This window comes from Delphinapterus leucas, chromosome 10 (assembly GCF_059928025.1).
Source record: "Delphinapterus leucas isolate spDelLeu-1000000601 "Yukka" chromosome 10, BTC_Dleu_Yukka2, whole genome shotgun sequence".
In the NCBI taxonomy this organism is placed as follows: domain Eukaryota; kingdom Metazoa; phylum Chordata; class Mammalia; order Artiodactyla; family Monodontidae; genus Delphinapterus; species Delphinapterus leucas.
The window spans coordinates 69,861,285-69,880,061 of NC_143138.1; the positions used below are offsets into that span (position 1 = coordinate 69,861,285).

General features: G+C 45.5%; 1 protein-coding gene across 1 annotated transcript in view; it reads left to right on the top strand.

The window, feature by feature from the left end:
* The first annotated feature begins 18,601 nt into the window (after positions 1 to 18,601).
* Positions 18,602 to 18,777, top strand: part of CACNA1D (calcium voltage-gated channel subunit alpha1 D) — a 126,198-nt gene continuing 126,022 nt past the window's right edge. Inside the window, exon 1 of the mRNA XM_089919883.1 lies at positions 18,602 to 18,696. Within this exon, the coding sequence (XP_089776009.1) occupies positions 18,602 to 18,696 (95 nt within the window). The remainder of the gene's footprint in view (positions 18,697 to 18,777) is intronic.

Below are 18,777 nucleotides of genomic sequence, written 5' to 3' on the forward strand. Positions count from 1 at the left end.
GGAAAGGAACAAAGAACATATGGGATGAACAAAAAACCAACAGCAGGATGGTGGACATAAACCCAACTGTATCAGTACTTGGATTGAATGAAATGGGCACAGTGTTTTAATGAAAAGACAGAAATTGTCAGAGTGAATAAAAATGCAAGCTACTGTAAAGACACAGATTAAAAATAAAGGGATAAATATATTAATACAAAATATATAAAATAGACTTCTATACAAGGAATATTTGCAGAGAGAGAGGTTTCAGAGATAGAGACATTTCATATTCCTGGAAGGGTCAATTCATCAAGAAGACAATGATTCTACATGAGTTTGTACCTAATAAAGTTTGAAATACATGAAGGGAAAGCTGTCAAAATTAAATGGAGAAATCAATAAATCCACAAACAGATGAAAATTTTATAGTTCTTTCAATAACTGAAGAGCAAGGGGGTGAAAAAACTAAATATAGATAACATCTGAACACTACCAACCAGAATGACCTAACTGGTACTTACAGGACACTATATCCGATAACTGCAGAATACTCATTCTGTTCAGGAGCACGAAGATAGACCACATGTGGACTGTATTTTTTTTAAAAAGTCTCACTAAGTATCAAAAGATTTAAATCTTGCAGAGTACATTTTTTCTAATAGCAATTGATTTGAAATAGAAACCGGTAACAATACGCTGTCTAGAAAGTCCTTCAAATACTGAAAATTAAATGATACATCTCTAAATAACTTACAATTCAAAAAAACATTACAATAAAAGTGAGAAGTTTTTTAAACGGAAAGATAATAAAAATACAACATCTCAATTTGCATTATCCATCTAAAGCAGTGCTTAGAAATTTATAGCTTTAAATGCCTATATTAGTAAAGAAGAAAGGTTTACATTCAGTGGTCTGTATTCCCATCTAAGAATCTAGAAAAGAAAAGCAAATTAAATCCAAGGAGAGTAGAAAAAAGAAATAAGAACATAAGTCAGTAGAAGAGAAAATGCAAGAAATAGGTAAAGTTAACAAAGACAAGAGTGGACTCTTTGAAAAGCTTGCTAAAGTTAATAAATCTTTAGCAAGACTAATCAAAAAAGAAAAATCGATCAGTATTAGAAACGATGGAGGGTATGTCAACACAAGTATTACAGACATTAAAATGATAAGAGACTAGGACAATAAATTCAGTAACTTAGGAGAAATGGACAAATGCCTTGAAGAACACAGCTTATTAGAACTGACTCAAAAAGAAAGAAAAGACTGAAGAGCCCTATATTCGCTTTTCAAATGGAATTCAGAATCATAAACCTTCTCTCACAGAAAACTGGGGGCCTCAATGATGTCAAAAGTGAATTCTGTCAAACAATTTAGAAAGAAAGAATATCATTTCTAGAAAAAAATCTCTTTTAGATAATAGAGGAGGAAGGGGACATTCCCTAACATATTTTTATGAGGCCAGAATAACCTCAGTACCAAATGCAACAGACAAAAGAACAGTAGTTTTCATTAATCTAGATGTAAAAATTCTCAAATACTAACAAATTAAATCTAGCAATTATTAAAAGAATAATACCTCCTGACCAAGTGGGGTTTATCTAGGAAACACAAGGTTAGTTCACCTTTGGAAAATCAAACAATGTAATTTACCATATTAACAGAAGGAAGGAGAAAAATCATATGATCATCTCAGAAAATGCCACCAACAGTATTCTGTAATATTCATGATAAAAAGCTCTTAGCAAACTAGGAATATATGGGAACTTCCTCAACCTGAAAATGGTTATCTACAAAAAACCCACAAAAACTGTAACTGACAACATACTTAATGGTGAAAGGCTGGATGCTTTTTTTTTTTTTTTTTTCTTTGCGGTACGTGGGCCTCTCACTGTTGTGGCCTCTCCCGTTGTAGAGCACAGGCTCCAGACGTGCAGGCTCAGTGGCCATGGCTCACAGGCCCAGCCGCTCCACGGCACGTGGGATCTTCCCGGACCGGGACACGAACCCGTGTCCCCTGCATTAGCAGGTGGACTCTCAACCACTGTGCCACCAGGGAAGCCCACTGGATGCTTTTTTTCCCTGAGATTAAGAACAAAGTAATCACTCCTCTCTCACCCCTTTTGTTCAACATTATACTGGAAGTACCGGCCAGTACATTAAGGCAAGTAAAGCATATAAAAGGCAGAAAGATTAGAAAGAAAGCAAAAGCTATTTCTGTTCACAGAAAACATGATTGTCTACTTAGAACGTCCTAACAAATCGCCGGAAAACCTACTAGAATTAATAAGTGAATATAGCAAGGTCTCAGGATACAAAAATCAATTTTATTCCTATACACAAGCTGCAAGCATGTGGAAAATGAAATTTGAGAAAATACGATTTACAATAGCATTAACAAATTAAAATCCTTAGGAATAAAGATAAGAAAAGATACGGAAGACCTCTGCACTGAAAACTACTGGTTAGTAAAATTAAAGACGATCTAGGTAAGTGATGATGGCCCATGATCATTTGGTCTGCATTGGAAGATTCAGTCTTTTTAAGATGTTGAATTTATCTGCATTCCTCAAATCTATCTATTAAGTGCTGTCCCATTCATAAATGCTAATGGCTTTTTAAAAAAAACTGACAAGATGATTTCAATATTTATATAAATTGCAAAGGACCTATAATAACGAAAACAATCTTGACAAAGAACAAAGTTGGACGACTTACACTACCTGATTTCAAGACTTCCATAAGGCTACAATAAATACAGTGTCGTTTTGTCATAAAGATAGATACACAGAACAATTGAATGGAATAGAAAATCCAGAAATATGTGTATATGGTCAATTGCTTTTTGACAAAGCTGCTAAATAATTCAATGGAGAAAGGGTAATTTTTTTTCAGTGAAATACTGGAAAAACTAGATATGTCTTTAAAAAAGAAAAAAAATGAACCTTGACCTTTAGGTCACACTAGACACAAACACTAACTTGAAATGGATCATAGATCTAAGTAAAAAGCTAAAATTTAAATGTTTTCTAAAAACACTTCTGCCCTTCATAAATAAGAAGTTGAAAAGAAAACCACACAATGGGAGAAAATATTCACAATACGTATATCTGACAAAGGGTTTGTATGGAGGATATACAAGAACTCTTAAATAATAAGATAAACAGTAAACAATACAATAAACAAAAAATAATTAAAATTGGCAAAAGCCTTGAACAGATACTTTGCAAAAGAATATATACAAATAGCCAATGTACATATAAAGATATTTAATATTATTTATCATCTGGGACATGCAAGCTAAAGTTGCGGTGAAATTCTACATATGTAGACTAGTAGAATAGCTAAAATCAAAAAGACAGTATCAAGTGTTGCCAAGAGTATAGAGCAACTGATAATGCTCACATGTTGCTCGTAGAAACATAAAATGGTACAACCACTTTGGAAAAGCTTGTCAAGTTCTCATAAATGACTTGTATGTCAGCATTCATAGAGCATTGTTCATAGTAGCTTCAAATTGGAAAAACCCAAAGGTCTATCAGCAGGTAAAACAGATAATCAAATTGTGGTATCCAAGTCAAACTCTGGAATACCATTCAGCAGTAAAAATAGAATGAAGTACTAGTACAACATTATCAATGATGCTCAAAAACATTTTGCTGAGGGAAAGAAGCCAGGTACAAAACAGAACATATGGTGAAGTTCTGGAAGAGGCAAAATTAGTCTATAATGTAGAAATCGGGTCATTGATTTTCTAGGGTGGGAAGAGGAAGAGTTTACTGGGAAAGGCAATGAGAGACCTTTCTGGGAGGTGTTATAAATGTTCTTTATCTTGATTGGGGTGTTTTTTACGTGGTGTCAACCTTAGCCAAACCATCAACTTAGATCCTGTGCATTTTATTGTTCGTGACTTGTGTCATGATAAAATTGATTTTAAAATAACATTAAAATAGATTTAAGGGGCTTTCCTGGTGGCGCAGTGGTTGAGAGTCTGCCTGCCGATGCAGGGGACACGGGTTTGTGCCCCGGTCCGGGAGGATCCCACGTGCCGCAGAGTGGCTAGGCTCGTGAGCCGTGGCCGCTGAGCCTGCGCGTCCGGAGCCTGTGCTCCACAACGGGATAGGCCACAACAGTGAGAGGCCTGCGTACCGCAAAAAAAAAAAAAAAAAAAAAGATTTAAAAGAGTTTTCTGCTTCTGGTTAAGATGGAGTAACAAATACCAGATTTACCCTACCCTCCCACCTGAAACAACAACAAAACCCAAAACAGACAATATATGTAAAACAACGGTTTTCAAGACACTGGACGTCAGGCAGTGAGGGACAGTGATCCCTGAGAACCAGGAAATAAACTAAATAAGCTCCATAATTGTTCCAGTTTACTGGCTTAAGAGAATTCCTGGGCCACGGCACAAGGAGGGGGAACCCAGGCAGAGCCCTGTGGTCCCCCTGGGTTTAGAAGATGAAGCTAAGAGTCTGCAAAAACTAAGGTGGCTAAAGTATGCAGGACAGAGTACTGGAGAGGAGAGAATTTCATAGAAAGAGAACTCCAGAAGTTCCCCCTTAAGTATTCAGCAGAGTACTTTTCAGCACATGTGTGTGAAGAAGCTGGGGAAAGAATATTTGAATGGATTAGAAAGGATGGTGTTCAGTGCTCGCATAGGGCCAGGAATATTGCCTGTTCCCACCAGCCAGACTGGAAAAACTCGTAATTCACAGGACGTTGGGTAGAGTACTCAGAAAGGATTTGCCTCAGTAGTGGAATTACTAGTCCTAGACTAAGTAGTGTTCCAGATTGACCTAACAGGTTATTAAAGCAAGACCTGAAATGATCAATCAGTTTAGTCCAAGTTACTTAACTGCATCCCAGAACAAAGCACTGGCATATTTGTAGGAATACAAAAATATCTACCATCCAACAAGATAAAACTTAAAAATGTCTGGGATTCAGAAGTCAGTAGGCATGCAAAGAAGCAGATAAACGTGACCCATAATTAGAAGATTTAATCAATCAGTTGAAACCAACCCAGAACTCATTCAGATGTTAGAATTAGAAGAAAAGGACACGAAAGAGTCATTATAACTATATTCCATGTATTCAAAATGTTAAGCAGAGACATGGAAGATGCAAAAAAAAAAAAAAAGCCTAAAAACGTCAAGATCCCGGGAATAAATCTAACGAAAGATGTACCAGATCGTGTCTACGCAAAACTTTGCCGAAGGGAATTAAAGAAGACCTCAAAAAATGGAAGGATTGGAACACTCAATTTATTAGGATGTCAGAAGACAGGTAGTATTAAGAAAAGGAGGTTTTCTTTGTCATGAGAAGAAAGGAAGAGAATATGGGGCAGATACGAGTTTGGTTTGATCGTAGGAAGCTGGGAGTGTTCCTGCCTGATTCCTAGCTTCTCTGAAGCAGGGGGCAGGGTTAACTGCTGGCGGCCAGGGGGTGGGTGGCAGAGTCCTGTCTGGAGAGTCGGGGAGGTTCAAGATGGTGGTTGCAGGGAACTGGGGAGTGAGTGGACCAGAGAACTGACGTAGATGATGGGTAGCGTGGAGGTCCTTTTTGAAGCTGGCGATGACAAATCCATATTGATGTCAGTCTGTCTCATCGTATGACTCTTCTGTAGCCGTGTTTGACTGCTCTTACCCAGGTATGGAGAAAGGGAGTATCTGAGGTCATCTGGGCTGAGGGTTTTGCTCTCTGTATAGTAAAAGGATGCAAGAGAGTTTAGGGTAACAGCAAGAACATCACTAAATGGTTTACTGATGGATCATGAAATCTAAGGTAGATTAGGAGGGAAGGGGAAGCCTAACAGACTGAGAGAAAATGGGGGTGGTCAGTGGACTGGATGTTCTGAAGAGGTTAGTATTGTTTATAGTGGGAGGAGTGAGACAAGTCAACTGATCTGAGAGGAGATTGTGGTCAGAGAGTAGAAAGCTTGAATTCGTGATTAGGGGTGGTAAAATTTGGGGATCAATAGTCATGGAGATTAATATGTCAAGGGATTGAAAAGCCAGGTGTTAGCAGGGTCAACCAAGGGCTACTGGAGTCCCGCAGGAAGATGGTAGGGCTTGGGGTAGGGAGGAAGGCTGGGAGCTGGGAGCCTAAGACTTCAGTCTAGGGGGCAAGTAGGAGACAACACGGAGGAAGGGGAGAAGGTCACATAGCGTACTGGCACTGTCCTGAAAGGAGTAGGGTTTTTTGTTTGATTTTTACAGCAGGATGAGGGAGTATTGGTCTAGATGTGAAGAGGAACAGAAAAGCAAGGAGGCTGTCAACGCCACCTTGAGACCCCAAGGTAGGTGGGGTCTGGAAGGGCTACAAGGGAAAAAAAGCAGTAAGCTTGAGGATGACCCAGGTTTCCATCAAAGCAAGGAGAAGGGGTGGGGTCCCTTTGAAAAGGTTGAGGATACAGGAGAATGTATCCTCTGGAGCAGCAATTCCAGAGTAAGAGGGGGCTGAGTCAGTGACGGGGAAGTTCAGAGGACCTCAGGATGACGACGCACTGGGCAATGGGGACTGGGCCTTGGACATGTGCCTTGCGCTTTGCTTGGTGACTGCCGGCATCAGTGAAGAGAGCCGAGGCTGGGCTTCCCTGGTGGCGCAGTGGTTGAGAGTCCTGCCTGCCGATGCAGGGGACACGGGTTCGTGCCCCGGTCCGGGAAGATCCCACATGCCGCGGAGCGGCTGGGCCCGTGAGCCATGGCCGCTGAGCCTGCGCGTCCGGAGCCTGTGCCCCGCAACGGCAGAGGCCACAGCAGTGAGAGGCCCGCGTACCGCAAAAAAAAAAAAAAAAAAAAAAGAGCCGAGGCTTAGTGGTGGTGAGGTCTTCCGATGGGGCAGGGTCCTCAGCTGACGGAGACCCTGGCTCACTTGGTCTGGGGCGACGTTGTCCAGCTCCTGTGGTCTGGGCTCACCTGGCCTGAGATGTGTGCCAGAAGCTTCAGTCTCTGCAGAGGCAGCCTGGGGCTGCTGGTAACTCCGGCGGGTGTATCCACAGCCGAGGGTTGTGGCAGTGCTGTGGCTGGGATCCCTGAGTGCTGCCCCGCCTGCGGTGGCTCCTTTGGCCCAGGGGATTCCTAGTTGCTGTGGTTATTGGTTTCCACCTGTCGTAGTGGGAAGAGCTCAAGTTCAGAGGTCGGAGTCCTGGCTGTTGTCCTGGCACCACATTTCCTGACGACGTGACTTTCATCAGTATACTTCACTTCTCCAAGTCAGGGTCTTCTTGCTCCTAAAGTTGACGGCCCCATTGCCATGTAGTTTTTCTTTTCTTTTTTTAAAAAATAAGTTTATTTATTTATATATTTTTGGCTGTGTTGGGTCTGCGGGCTCTAGAGCGCAGGCTCAGTAGCTGTAGCGCACGGGCTTAGTTGCTCCGCGGCACGTTGGATCTTCCCGGACCAGGGCTCAAACCCGTGTCCCCTGCATTGGCAGGCAGATTCTTAACCACTGCGCCACCAGAGAAGTCCCCATGTGGTTTCTCTTACAATGCTGTCCTGAGAGCCAAGGAGAGAAATGGATGGGAAGGGACCTTGTAGACTGGAAAGACCTTTGCAAATGTGAGGTGTGGTCAGCATTGGCTGTTCCTGTGAACAAGGAACAAGGCTGTTCCTGTGAATTTGAAAAGCCTTCTTGTTTGCAGTCTGAATACTCACGTGCCAGCTGTTGTCTCCAGGGCCCCGCCTCTTTCCAGGACCTGGAGTGACACTTGAAGACCTAACCTAATTTCTCTAAGTCTGATTGTCATAAGAGTTTGTTTTGGATTCAGGGATAAAATATTAATCCACTCAGAACTAGATCATTCCCTTGAAATTCTGCTTAAAATAAATCTTGGTTTAAGTTTTCTGCCAGCACCTTCAGAGCCTCCAAGCATTTGGGGCTTTTCGGCTTCTGAGTCTGGGAGGCTTTCACTGAATCTGAAGGATTCTAATCCAGTGGGTGATGGCACACCGCCTGCCCGGAGGTGAGCTGTTCCCAGAGGCCTACCTGTCCTTGAATCATATGCCGGTACTTACAGATAGGCTTACGGAGACATACGGAGGAACTCCAGGGCACTCCCTGTGTGCACACCAGCACCTGCACCCTCTCCCCTCCGGCTCTCAGTCAAGTGTACTTGAGCACAACCTGTACCGAGCCGTGTGCCCTGGGAGAGCAGTGGAGGGCTGGCAGGTCAGAGAGGGCTCTCCTGAGGAAGCCGGACTCAGGTGGGGCGTTGAAGGAAGGGCGTTTGTAAGGATGTCAAGGAAGGAGGATGCATCCCAGACGCCAGAAGCGGCGAGGGGAGCAGGGCCTGGTGTGGCACGCACTTCAGGAGCCAGTGAGTTGGCCAGTGGGGCCGTCGTGGTGCTGTGTGCTGTCTGGGAGTCGTGCGGCAGGAGGAAGTGCCTGGTGACGGAGGCGGGGTTTTGTCTTTAGTTCATGGGAGCTGTGGAGGCGTTTGAGCGGCAAGGTGATGGAGGCGGGCCGGGCCTGGAAGGTAAAGCTGTGCCTCTCTGGGCCGAGCAGAGTGAGGAGAGCTCTGGGGCTGGGAGCTGTGGCAGAGGGAGCGGGGTGTGAGGGGGTGTGAGTTCCGGCTGGGGTGGGAGTGAAGGAGACCTCGTGGAAGATGGTTGAGGGTCAGCGTCTCTCAGATGAGGAGAGAGCTGCGGATTTGTCAGCTCTGGGGTATGGATCACGTGAGGGAATTTTTCTTTATTATTGTTGTTAATATGTCAGTTATGTATAGATCTATGCCCGGCGCTGAGCTAGGTGCCTATATAAAGTTTATTTCATTCAATCTTCTCAGCTACTTTAGTTGCTGTGTCTTTTGCCTCAGTTTTACAGATGAGGGAAGCGATGCTCAGAGAGGGTTTGTTTTTCTCAAAGTCACACAGCTAGTAAGGAAGGAATTCCGGGTAAGCTAGGGATGAAATCTGGATCTGCTCGACTCCAGAGCCCAGGCTGCTTTCTCATCAGTTGGAAGCTCTTTCTGTGTGTGATGAGGGGGTGCCCCTGGGGGATCCCATCTATCCGACTGGCTCTGTGCTGATACATCCTGAGCTGTTCCATTTTCATGCTCTGCCAGTTTCTTTCTCTTCCCCCAAATTAATTACTCAAAGTAAAGGGGAATCGTGGAATATTGAGACTTCAGAGAAATTGGGGTTTTTTATCTCTTAAAACTCCTGTGAACAAGTCCCAGTCTATCTCAAGAGGTCCTCTGGGATTCTGTTACTGGGGGGGGGGGGATCTCTCTAAGTCCCTGAGTCTCCCCTATAATAGGATGCTCTTCCCTTTTTCTCAAGTAAGTCTGATGGTTCAGAAAGGACACTTCACCCATCCTGTCCTTCAAGGAGAAGCTCCTCAGAGGGAGGACCCCATCTCCCTTAGTGCCTCTCACCAGGTGGTCTGCCTTTGACGTGACCAGTGAGAGGGATTTGGGCTGGAATTCCTACAGGGATTGCTTTGAGAACTTCGCAGCTGGTGGGCTCTGTTGCAGCTTTTTCCGTGGGCCAGTGTGGCTCATCTGTGGTCAGATCCCGCAGCTGCCCTTTGAATAGGTGGTGCAGCCCTTTGTCCATCTCAGGCTCTTTAACCAGGCCCTTAGCAGCGAACTGTTTTGGTGCAGAAGCAGGACAGGACCTGGGCTCGCTGGTCTCTTCCCACATGTTAACTTTGAATGGTTCTGCCACCCTCCCAAGTCAGACTTCAGATACACATTTTTCTCATTTTTCTTTAAAAGCCAGAATCTGACAAGTCAGATGACTTCTTAAGGAGCAGTATTTGAAGCTGTCATGAGAAGATGTGATAGAGTTGTCAGGCCTCACTTGATTGATACATTTCACTTGGAGAAAGTGATGTCAGGCAAAAGGCCCATGTTTTTGAAGAACACCTCTTAAAACATGTTTTTTAGAAAACAGATTGAAACAAGAAGTCTGTAACTTTTAGCATACAACCCGGATTTTTATCATTTGGGGAAATGCCTTTGGTAGCCATGGAAACTAACTCTTCAAAGAAAAAACAGCTCTTCTGTCCTCAGACAAGGGGATGTGGTGAAAGGAAAGTGTATTTCATTCTAAGAGGCTTTTTCTCCATGGATGACTTCTTAGACTTGTCCAGGACTCTGACTGGCTTAGTTTTTGTTTTTTGCTTGTGACAACGATGGGTGCGGTTCTAGGTGATAGAAAGTTACAGGTACGTCCCATGCAGAGCCCGCAATCATGTCTTTGACATGATCATCATTAACGTAAGGCCTGAGCCTATGAAACTATATATTTAATTCAGCCTAATCTTATCGAGCAAATACTAATGACCGGGATTTGTGATAAGGAACCAACATACAAAGATAAGACAGACACAGCCCCTCTGTCACAGAGCTTACAGTCTGGCGTGTAAGAGGGAATATTAAATAACAAATTGCAGGGCAAATTGGAGAACTGTTTTTGTAGGCTGACCCAGCTGAGTGGGGTGGTATTTGGAAGAGTAGTGAGTTGAGCCTCACTTCGGGAGCAGCCTGGAGCTGAAAGAGTTCTCCGTGCCTTGGAGAAAATGAGGGAACTTTAGGATGGCCGGAGCACAGGGTTCAAGCCAGGGGAATGGTCAGAAAGGACTGGGAGAGAGAAAAGAAGACTGGACAGATCAGGCATTTGTTCTCTCCGTCCATACCCCCCTTCCTCTTGGGCAGCATAAGTGCCACCCTGTCCCTGAGCTTTGGTGTGTTCAGGCTTCCCTGCTGTCGTTCACAGAAGATAACTCACCCTAGTTATTAAAAGCTAGGAAACACCTACTTTGAAAATGGTTCGTCTTCCCAAAAGACGGCAACTCTTTTCTATATAAAGCATCTTCACAGACGTTCATGTCAATAAAAGAAGCGAAGGACATGAAAAGGGGAGGATTGCTTTGAGAAAATCTCTTAATATTCCCCAACCGTCACAAACAGAAAAATTAGAAGGCACAGGATCCCTTCACACAAGGATTCCCCATGGAGTTTGTTTCAGGAATGAGCTCCCAAAGAATAGTCATAATGTAGTCGGGTGATTGGAAGTGTGATTGTTAAACATTTTTCTCAACCTGCTTGCTGTGTAAACAAGGGTCCTCCATTTGCTCTTGTCTCTGGCTCGCCGGTGACCCCCCTTCACTTCTTGGTGGCCAGTGCCTCACTTCCGTTAAAAGAGCACTGTCATCCATTAGCCCTCTTCCACTCCGTGGGAGTTACCTGCAAGGGAGCAGATCTTATCGATGGGGTGCTGCAGTCCAAAGCCCTCCCCCCCATTCTGGCCTATTTATTTCATGCAGAGGGAACACATTTTGGCTGCCCCTGGCTTTTTGTGGTTGAGGGAAAACTGGAACAAAGCCAGTGATTTTGATGAACTTTGAACTAAACCAGTACCAACAATTTAAAATTTTCTTGTGTGTGAAGCATCACACACTATTGTTGATTTTTTTTTAAATAAAACACCCAATTTCCTCAAACTCAGACTGAACTTATGTGCTTTCCAAAACATTAAATTTAAGCAAAAATGTTTTTGAACCAAACTGCTCTTTCATCCTGTTTTATTTCCCTTATGTCTGTGTAGGGGAAATAATTTAGGTCTAAAGAAGACTGGCCTCTGCTGATAAAAATCAGTGGCTTATTTCTTCCACTTCCCCCTCCTCTTAGCCTTTTTGTGGGGGGTTTGTTTTCTTTTTTGGTGAATTTCTGAGTCTTTTCTGTAGAAGTCTGAGTCCTAATGATTCCGTTGGCCTTGTTCACTGGAGGTTTTTGGGCTTGTTTGTGTTTGTTTTCTCTGTGCGTGTGTGTATAAATTTCAAAGCATTTAGCTTGTCTGAATTTTATTTGTGTGGGTTTGGTTAAAATAAACAGTACTACAACCCAAGAAAAAGAGCCATCTCTAAATCAACACGATTTCCAGTGGCCCATTTATTTTATGGGGCATTTGAGAAATAACAGATTCCAGAGCAGACCGTGCGCCGTCCTTCTGCGTTGGTGGCAGTCACGTTTGACCTGCGCTGCCATTTCAGGGCAATGGTTTGCTTCAGGCTAAGTGCTCTCTCTCCAGGAGTGTTGACCGAGCCAGGGCTCGCAGAGCTGGGGATGGCAGGGCCTGTAAACCCTGGTCAGTGTCAGGGTTCAGGGAGTTGTCTGCAGAGCGTGAGGCACGTGCCTGGCTCCTGGGGCGGGGGAAGCTATGTAGGGGCTCCCGGGAGGGAGGCTGGCTGGTTTTGGGGAGTGAAGGTCAGCATGTGGGGAGATGAGCAGGAAGGGTGCTATCACCTTTCTCTAAGCCCGAGATGGGGCTCTGGAAGAAAATCAGGATGCAAGGGTAAACGGTGCTTTCTGCCCTGCCCCTCCCTTCCTGGTCCTGTCTAGTAAGTGTCCAGCCTACGCATCTTCTGAGCCAGGAGGCGGAGGGATCGGGAATCCTTTGAAAAGAGCCCTGGGTTTAGAGCCTGGTTCAGAGCCCTTTGTCCTGTTTACCCGGCATGTGACGTGGGAGCAGTAATGTCACCTTGTTGAACCTCGGATTGGGCCTTTGTGAGACGGGAGTGAAAATCTTGGTCCTGCCTGTGCCTTAGGAGGCAGTGAGGCCTGTGGGCAGCGAATGTAAACACACTCCGAGGGCTCCGTTCCTGCCGGGGGGGAAGAGGGCCATGGCCTGATGCGCTCCCCCGCGGGAAACCAAGCCAGCCCGCAGCCGTGCAGACGCAGACCCTCTGGAGCTGCTGGAGGTTGGCTGGGGCCCACGGCCAACGTGCTCGTGGGTGAGGGGCTGCTCAGGGCGGTGAGGGCTGAGGCTGCGCCTGTCTCGGAGCTTCCGCTTGTCCTCTTCTTTGTGTCGCTCCATCTGTGTGAGCCCCGTGGAGGCAAGGAGGGAGCCGGGGGCAGCACCGTTGCTCTGCAGGCAGCACCCCTTGTGACCCTTTCTTCTGAATGCTCTCAGCCCTATCTGCTTCTCGGCTGCCAGCACTAAGAGAGGGCTCCAGGCTGCTGCCCAGGGAGAGGAACAGAAAATGAGGAAGGGACCACTTCACAGCAGTTGGGTGTCCTGCATCCCTCTGAGCCATTGAGGAGCCTGGGGAGACTCGAGTTACCGCTACGGTCAAACGCAGCGCAGGGCAAGTGCTGTCCTGAGCGGGGACAGGGTGATGAGGTGGGGCCTGGGGAAGACAGACGGCAAGGTCTTCACCACGTCCTGTGTGCCAGTTTCTCCGCCGAGGACTTAGTCCTTCTACCAAAGGTCCCTGTTGTACCCCTCGAGGGAGTTGCTGCTTCCAAGGCTCCCAGTTCCCATTTTTGGTGGACTTGGACTATTAGAAATTTTTTCCTTCTGTTGTGCTGAAAGCAATCTTCTGAAACGTCCATCTACTCCCTGGGGCACACAGTGGGTCTGCTTCTTCTTTTCCATGGCAGCCCTTCTAGAGGTTGAGGATCAGGGACATGGCTCTTCTGTGACATCTCTTTTCCATCTGACCTCCCGTTTGCCCTTCCTCTGCCCCCTGCCCACCCTGCCTTTCTTTCCTGAACACTTAGGCAGGTAATGTTCACCTGGTAGGTGGTGTATCACCTGGCCCTGCAGGAAGGTCCATATTAGCTGGGAAGACAATGGTGGATGTGCCAGACCTCGGGGACCACGTGGAAAGGGTAGAGGTGAAAATGACCAGACTGTAAGGTGGAGGGTGGTTGGAGGGGCAACAGTGTCAGGCTTCATAGTGGCTTTTCCAAATGGTGTAAGAAAGTTGGGAATTGTATCAGGACCCTGTTATTTTTTTACTCGCATTTTTATTGATGTTAAATCTAGTCCATCACCCAGGGTTTACTGAATACCTTCTGACCTCCTCACCAGATTTTCTCCTTACATGATCTCATCTTCACACATCGCTCCTAGAAAACAAAGCTGATGGTGACGCTCTCTTATCAAACTACTGTTGGTTCCCCATTGCCTACAGGGAAGCACGTCCCTTAGTTTGGGATTTAAGGCCCTTCCTGGACTGACTATAAGCTGATTTTTTTTTTAATCCTTATCCATTCCTATGTTTACTCTCTTCCTCCTCGGCCTCCTGTGTGCCCATGTGGAGGTCCTTAGGAGGGTGGATTTAGGAGCTGGATGGGCTTGTGTGACCAACTTCCCTGACCTCAGTTTCTGTGTAATGAAGGTGATGCCATCCTTGCCTCACCGTTCACACACTCCAGTGAGGATGATGTGCAAGGAATTGTGCTGGGCTCTGTTAAGGACACCGCTGAGGAGGCTGCAGGGAGAAGGCACGCGTGCAGATCCATGACTGGTGTCGATGAGGAGAGTGCTCTGGTGATTCCAAGGAGGGCAGGGCTCTTTGGCTGGGGTAGCCAGGGAAATCTGGGTCTCGACAGATGAGCTGGAATTGAAAGACGGGAGAAGGCTGCTCAGGTGGACAGAGTTCTGTGGACGAAGGCTCACAGGGTTGGCGAAGCAAAGAGGAGTGTAGCCAAAGCGCAAGGTGTGCATTTATGAGAAGGGGAGATAAAGCTGGAATAGCAGGTCGGGGAAGGCTGGGAGGCCTTGAGTGCTGGACCAGGGTGTTTGACCTTGATTCCTGAGGGCAGCAGTGAGGAGCCCTGAGGCATTCTGAGCAGGACGACACCGTGGGGGAGTCCAGGTGTGCAGTGCTGGTGACCAGCCAAGAGGGAGGCAGGCCCTGAGGAAGTGCTCCAGCTACAGCCCCTCCAGCTGCCTCGATGGGTGAGGTGTGTGCAGGCTGGCCAGAGTGAGACCCTGGGGAGTTGTCAGGTCCAGCTGGCAGGGAGATTCCTCCCTGAGAAATCGCTCCTTACAGGACATAGACCTGGAGGGAATCTAACAACCTGAGACAGAAACTCTACCCCGTAAGCCTGGAAGTGACTAGGGAAAATGGCAGGCTGGTGGTAGAGGCTGTTCCTGATGCTATCCACAGGCTCAGACGCATTCGTTTCAGGCTTCTGGCCAATCCCAGGAACCGTGGGCTTTCTGTCCTGGTGCTTTCTGGCCTCTTTAAGGAGTAGGGCTCGTTTTGTTGTGTGTTGTGTCTTTTTGTACCTCGTCTCCTGTGTGCCTGCTTGAAGAGGGGCTCTCTCGGAGGAGAGAGATGTGGAAAGAAAGAAACGGACAGCATTGTCCATTCCCACAAGGAGCCTGCAGTCTACCTGGTAAGCGGAAATGAATGTAAAACAACATTGCATTTGATTAGAGCGGTTACATTTTCCAAACATTTTAACAAATTTTTTATTTGGAAGTAATGTCAAATATACAGAAAAGTTGCAAGAATAAGAATATCTTAGTAAGCAATCCAGGTACCCTTTACTCCAATTCACTTCATGTTCTATTAATATTTTATCTTGTTTGGTTTTTAATTTGTCTATAAGGGGTGTGGACTGGTTTTTTAAAATATTGTAAAATTCCTTACTGTTTTTATTTTTATTTTATTTTATTTTTTTTGCGGTACGCGGGCCTCTCGCTGCTGTGGCCTCTCCCGCTGCGGAGCACAGGCTCCGGACGCACAGGCTCAGCGGCCATGGCTCACGGGCCCAGCCGCTCCGCGGCACGTGGGATCCTCCCGGACCGGGACACGAACCCGTGTCCCCTGCATCCGCAGGCAGACTCTCAACCACTGCGCCACCAGGGAAGCCCCCCTTACTGTTTTTAGCTATTCGGGGCTCACATTATCCCAGATTTGGCCCGTGAGGTGCTTCTCATGCTCCCATCATGTTTGTTTTGTTTTGTTTTTTAAGCACTTTCTTACTCTCTTAGTCCTGTGTCTACCCTGCCCCAGCCCTGGAATCAGCCATTTCTCCAAAGACTACTGGTCCTTTTAATGGGAAATGGTAATAGAGACCGAGATCTGGGTGCCAGGTATGCTCATAACTACTGGGTGTGGGGGCATCTTTGTTTCTAGATCTTTCCAACAGAGCTAGGAGGTATATGCATTTACATACACTTACCTACCTTTATACATGTAGTCATATGCATACATCTTTAGAAATCATGAGTTCACATCAGTATCCCAGTTGCAGTCCATCCCCAGAAGGCTCTTTTTAATGGTCCCCTTCCCGACTTTCTATATCCGTCCTTCCACAGGGAGAACACTGGCTCCCAACAGCATTTACGCGTTAACTCGTTTGTGAAATCCTGTAATACGTCTAAGATAGTTTCAGCATGGTTTCATCCCTATCACTACAAAAAACCAAACTGACTAAAAAGAGTTGAGCATTTGTCTGTGGTTCTGCCCTTACCCCAGTCCTGTCCAGGATGGAGAGGATGCAGTCAAATGTTTATAAACTACTTGAACTAGTTTTGTCTTTCTCCTTCAGGGTGGTTATGGTATTCATTTGAAGTACAGTCAGACTCATTTGTTTCAGTTCACTTCCACTTTAGGGGTATTTTCCCTCCTTCCTGTCCCTGTTGATTTAATTAAAAATTTAATGTGTAAAACGTTAACATTCTAAAAGTCAAAATTATAGAAAAAGTGTCACTCCTCCTTCATCCCCTCTGCTCCCTTTGTCCTCATCGCTTATTTTGTGCTCTATCTTTCAGATACATCCTACCGTAGTGTTTGTTTCCTTATTTCCTCTTCTTTTGCATCCAAAGGGTAGCACAATATATGTGCTTTTTTGTCCAAGCACTTCTTAAAATCTTTTTTCTTGTTTTTTCCCCTTCTGATCTGGAACAGGTAGGCTTCTATCACATGTGAGTTGTCAGATTTCTAAGTCACTTGTGAAAGTCTGACGGTTCCTACCAATAGCTTTGTTAAATTAACTTTTATAATAGTGACTGTTATTTAATCCCTTAGTAATAGGCTTCTAGAATGACAAATTCTTAAGTGAAAGGAAAACTGTTTTTTTCATCATCCACTGAGGTTGATAAAGATTCAGTGGACTCAGGTGAGATTTCCTGGGATGCAAGGTTTGTTGCGATGGGAATGAGTTATTTTCCACTGGGCAGATAGTGGTACAGGTTGATGGGGCACTTGCTGGCTTATCAGGGTCGCTCTGAGCCCACTTTGATCCCATGTGTCCTTTTGTGCTTCCCTCTATTCCACTGGCATCATGCAGCTTAGAGCCCATTCATGGCGGTTTGCAATTTTTCTCCTTTTGGTACTTGAGAAACCTCCTCCAATTGCCTATTATTATTCCCAGATTCAACAACTAAATGTTATACATTTGAACTTCACAACTGTACAGTGCTTTGTGATGTTCACAATAGCATCTTATTGAATGTCTGACTTAATCCCTATGAGACAGGAGAACAGGTAGCATGTCTGTTTTGCAGGTGAAGAAACTGAAGCTCAGAAAAGGAAAGTGACAGAGTGGGGACTAGAGTCCAGGTCTTCTGACTTAGAGCCCAGAGTGGTCTGGGAGGACCGATGGGACAGCTGAGTTTATCACAAAGAGCCCACCTCCCTTCACTTCCGCCATGTCTCAGAGCCAGCAGAAGGAGATTTATGCCTTGTCAATCTCAGTTCTGTCCAAATCAGTAAATGTTACTTACGCACCTGCTAAGTATTAGGCCATTCAGAACTGTCTAAAATCAGTTCAGAGCGTTTATATTAACAGTTTTCTTACATGGACAGTTATAATAGTGATTACTATTTAAAATAAATGGGCTACAGGCCAGGACTTTGCAGCGTTTTTTTGTTTTAAACATTTAAAAAAATTATTTCTTCGGCTGCATCGGGTCTTAGTTGTGACACGTGGGATCTTTCGTTGTGGCGTGTGGGCTCTTCGTTGCAGCTTGTGGGCTCCAGAGCATGCGGGCTCAGTAGTTGCGGTGTGCAGGCTCTCTAGTTGTTCACTTGGGCTCTAGAGTGCATGGGCCTAGTTGCCCTGTGGCATGTGGGATCTTAGTTCCCTGACCAGGGATCGAACCCACATCCGCTGCACTGGAAGGCAGATTCCTAACCACTGAACCACCAGGGAAGTCCCATCGGCAGTGTTTTGTATTCTCAGAAATTTTAGTCACAGTAGGATTTTACCTGTGCACGCTTTGCTGTGTCCCAACAACCAAGAATGTGCAACAGTGATGCAGTTGTTAGAGAGAGGGCTTTTGGATTTCTAATGTAAAAAACCTTAATGAAATATGATATTAAAGCACAATCCCCTGTGAAACTTAAGGGTGACTCTTTTGCTATCGTAGTAATTTTCTTTTTCAAGAACTCCGATGATATATGTAACCAAAATAAGAATACCCTGCTTGTATATAATCACATGAATTGAATACTCTCAGTTCAGAGTCAAAATATGCAGAAAGATTTGTGCTGCGATACTTCTGGTAAACAATAGAATTGAAGGCCCACAGACTTGCTCTTTATAGTGTATTTAAGAGAATGGATTACATGATGCATTTTCATATTGACACGTGACACTCCAAGGCCTCCACTTGTTCAAGAATGAGATTCTGGTTCAGGTGTGACATTTTCAAAGCTCAGATTCATTTGGTGGGCCCACCCCGGACTAAGTTGTGCATGGCCGGTATCTCAGGAAGCCAAGGCTGAGAAGCCCCACATCATTCTCGGTATGGTTCGCGTGAGCAGCAAGATGCTACCTGCAAAGGCCTTTCTGTTTTGAGAGGGAAGGTGTTCCCCGCCGGAGGAAGGGTCCTGGGCTGAGAGTGCAGGAAGCTTCTCTGGTCCTTGATGGGCTTCGGCTCCCCACGCGAACCCCCTGGAGTCAGCTCCCCCGCGAGCCGGGCTCGGGATGCCCCGCAGCCTTGCCGCCTTCTCACTTGCCAGTGGGTGAAGGTGGGACAGACCAGCCCTAACAGAGCCAAGGACAGATCCCAGGGCATCTGAAAACTGGGTGATGTGGTTGA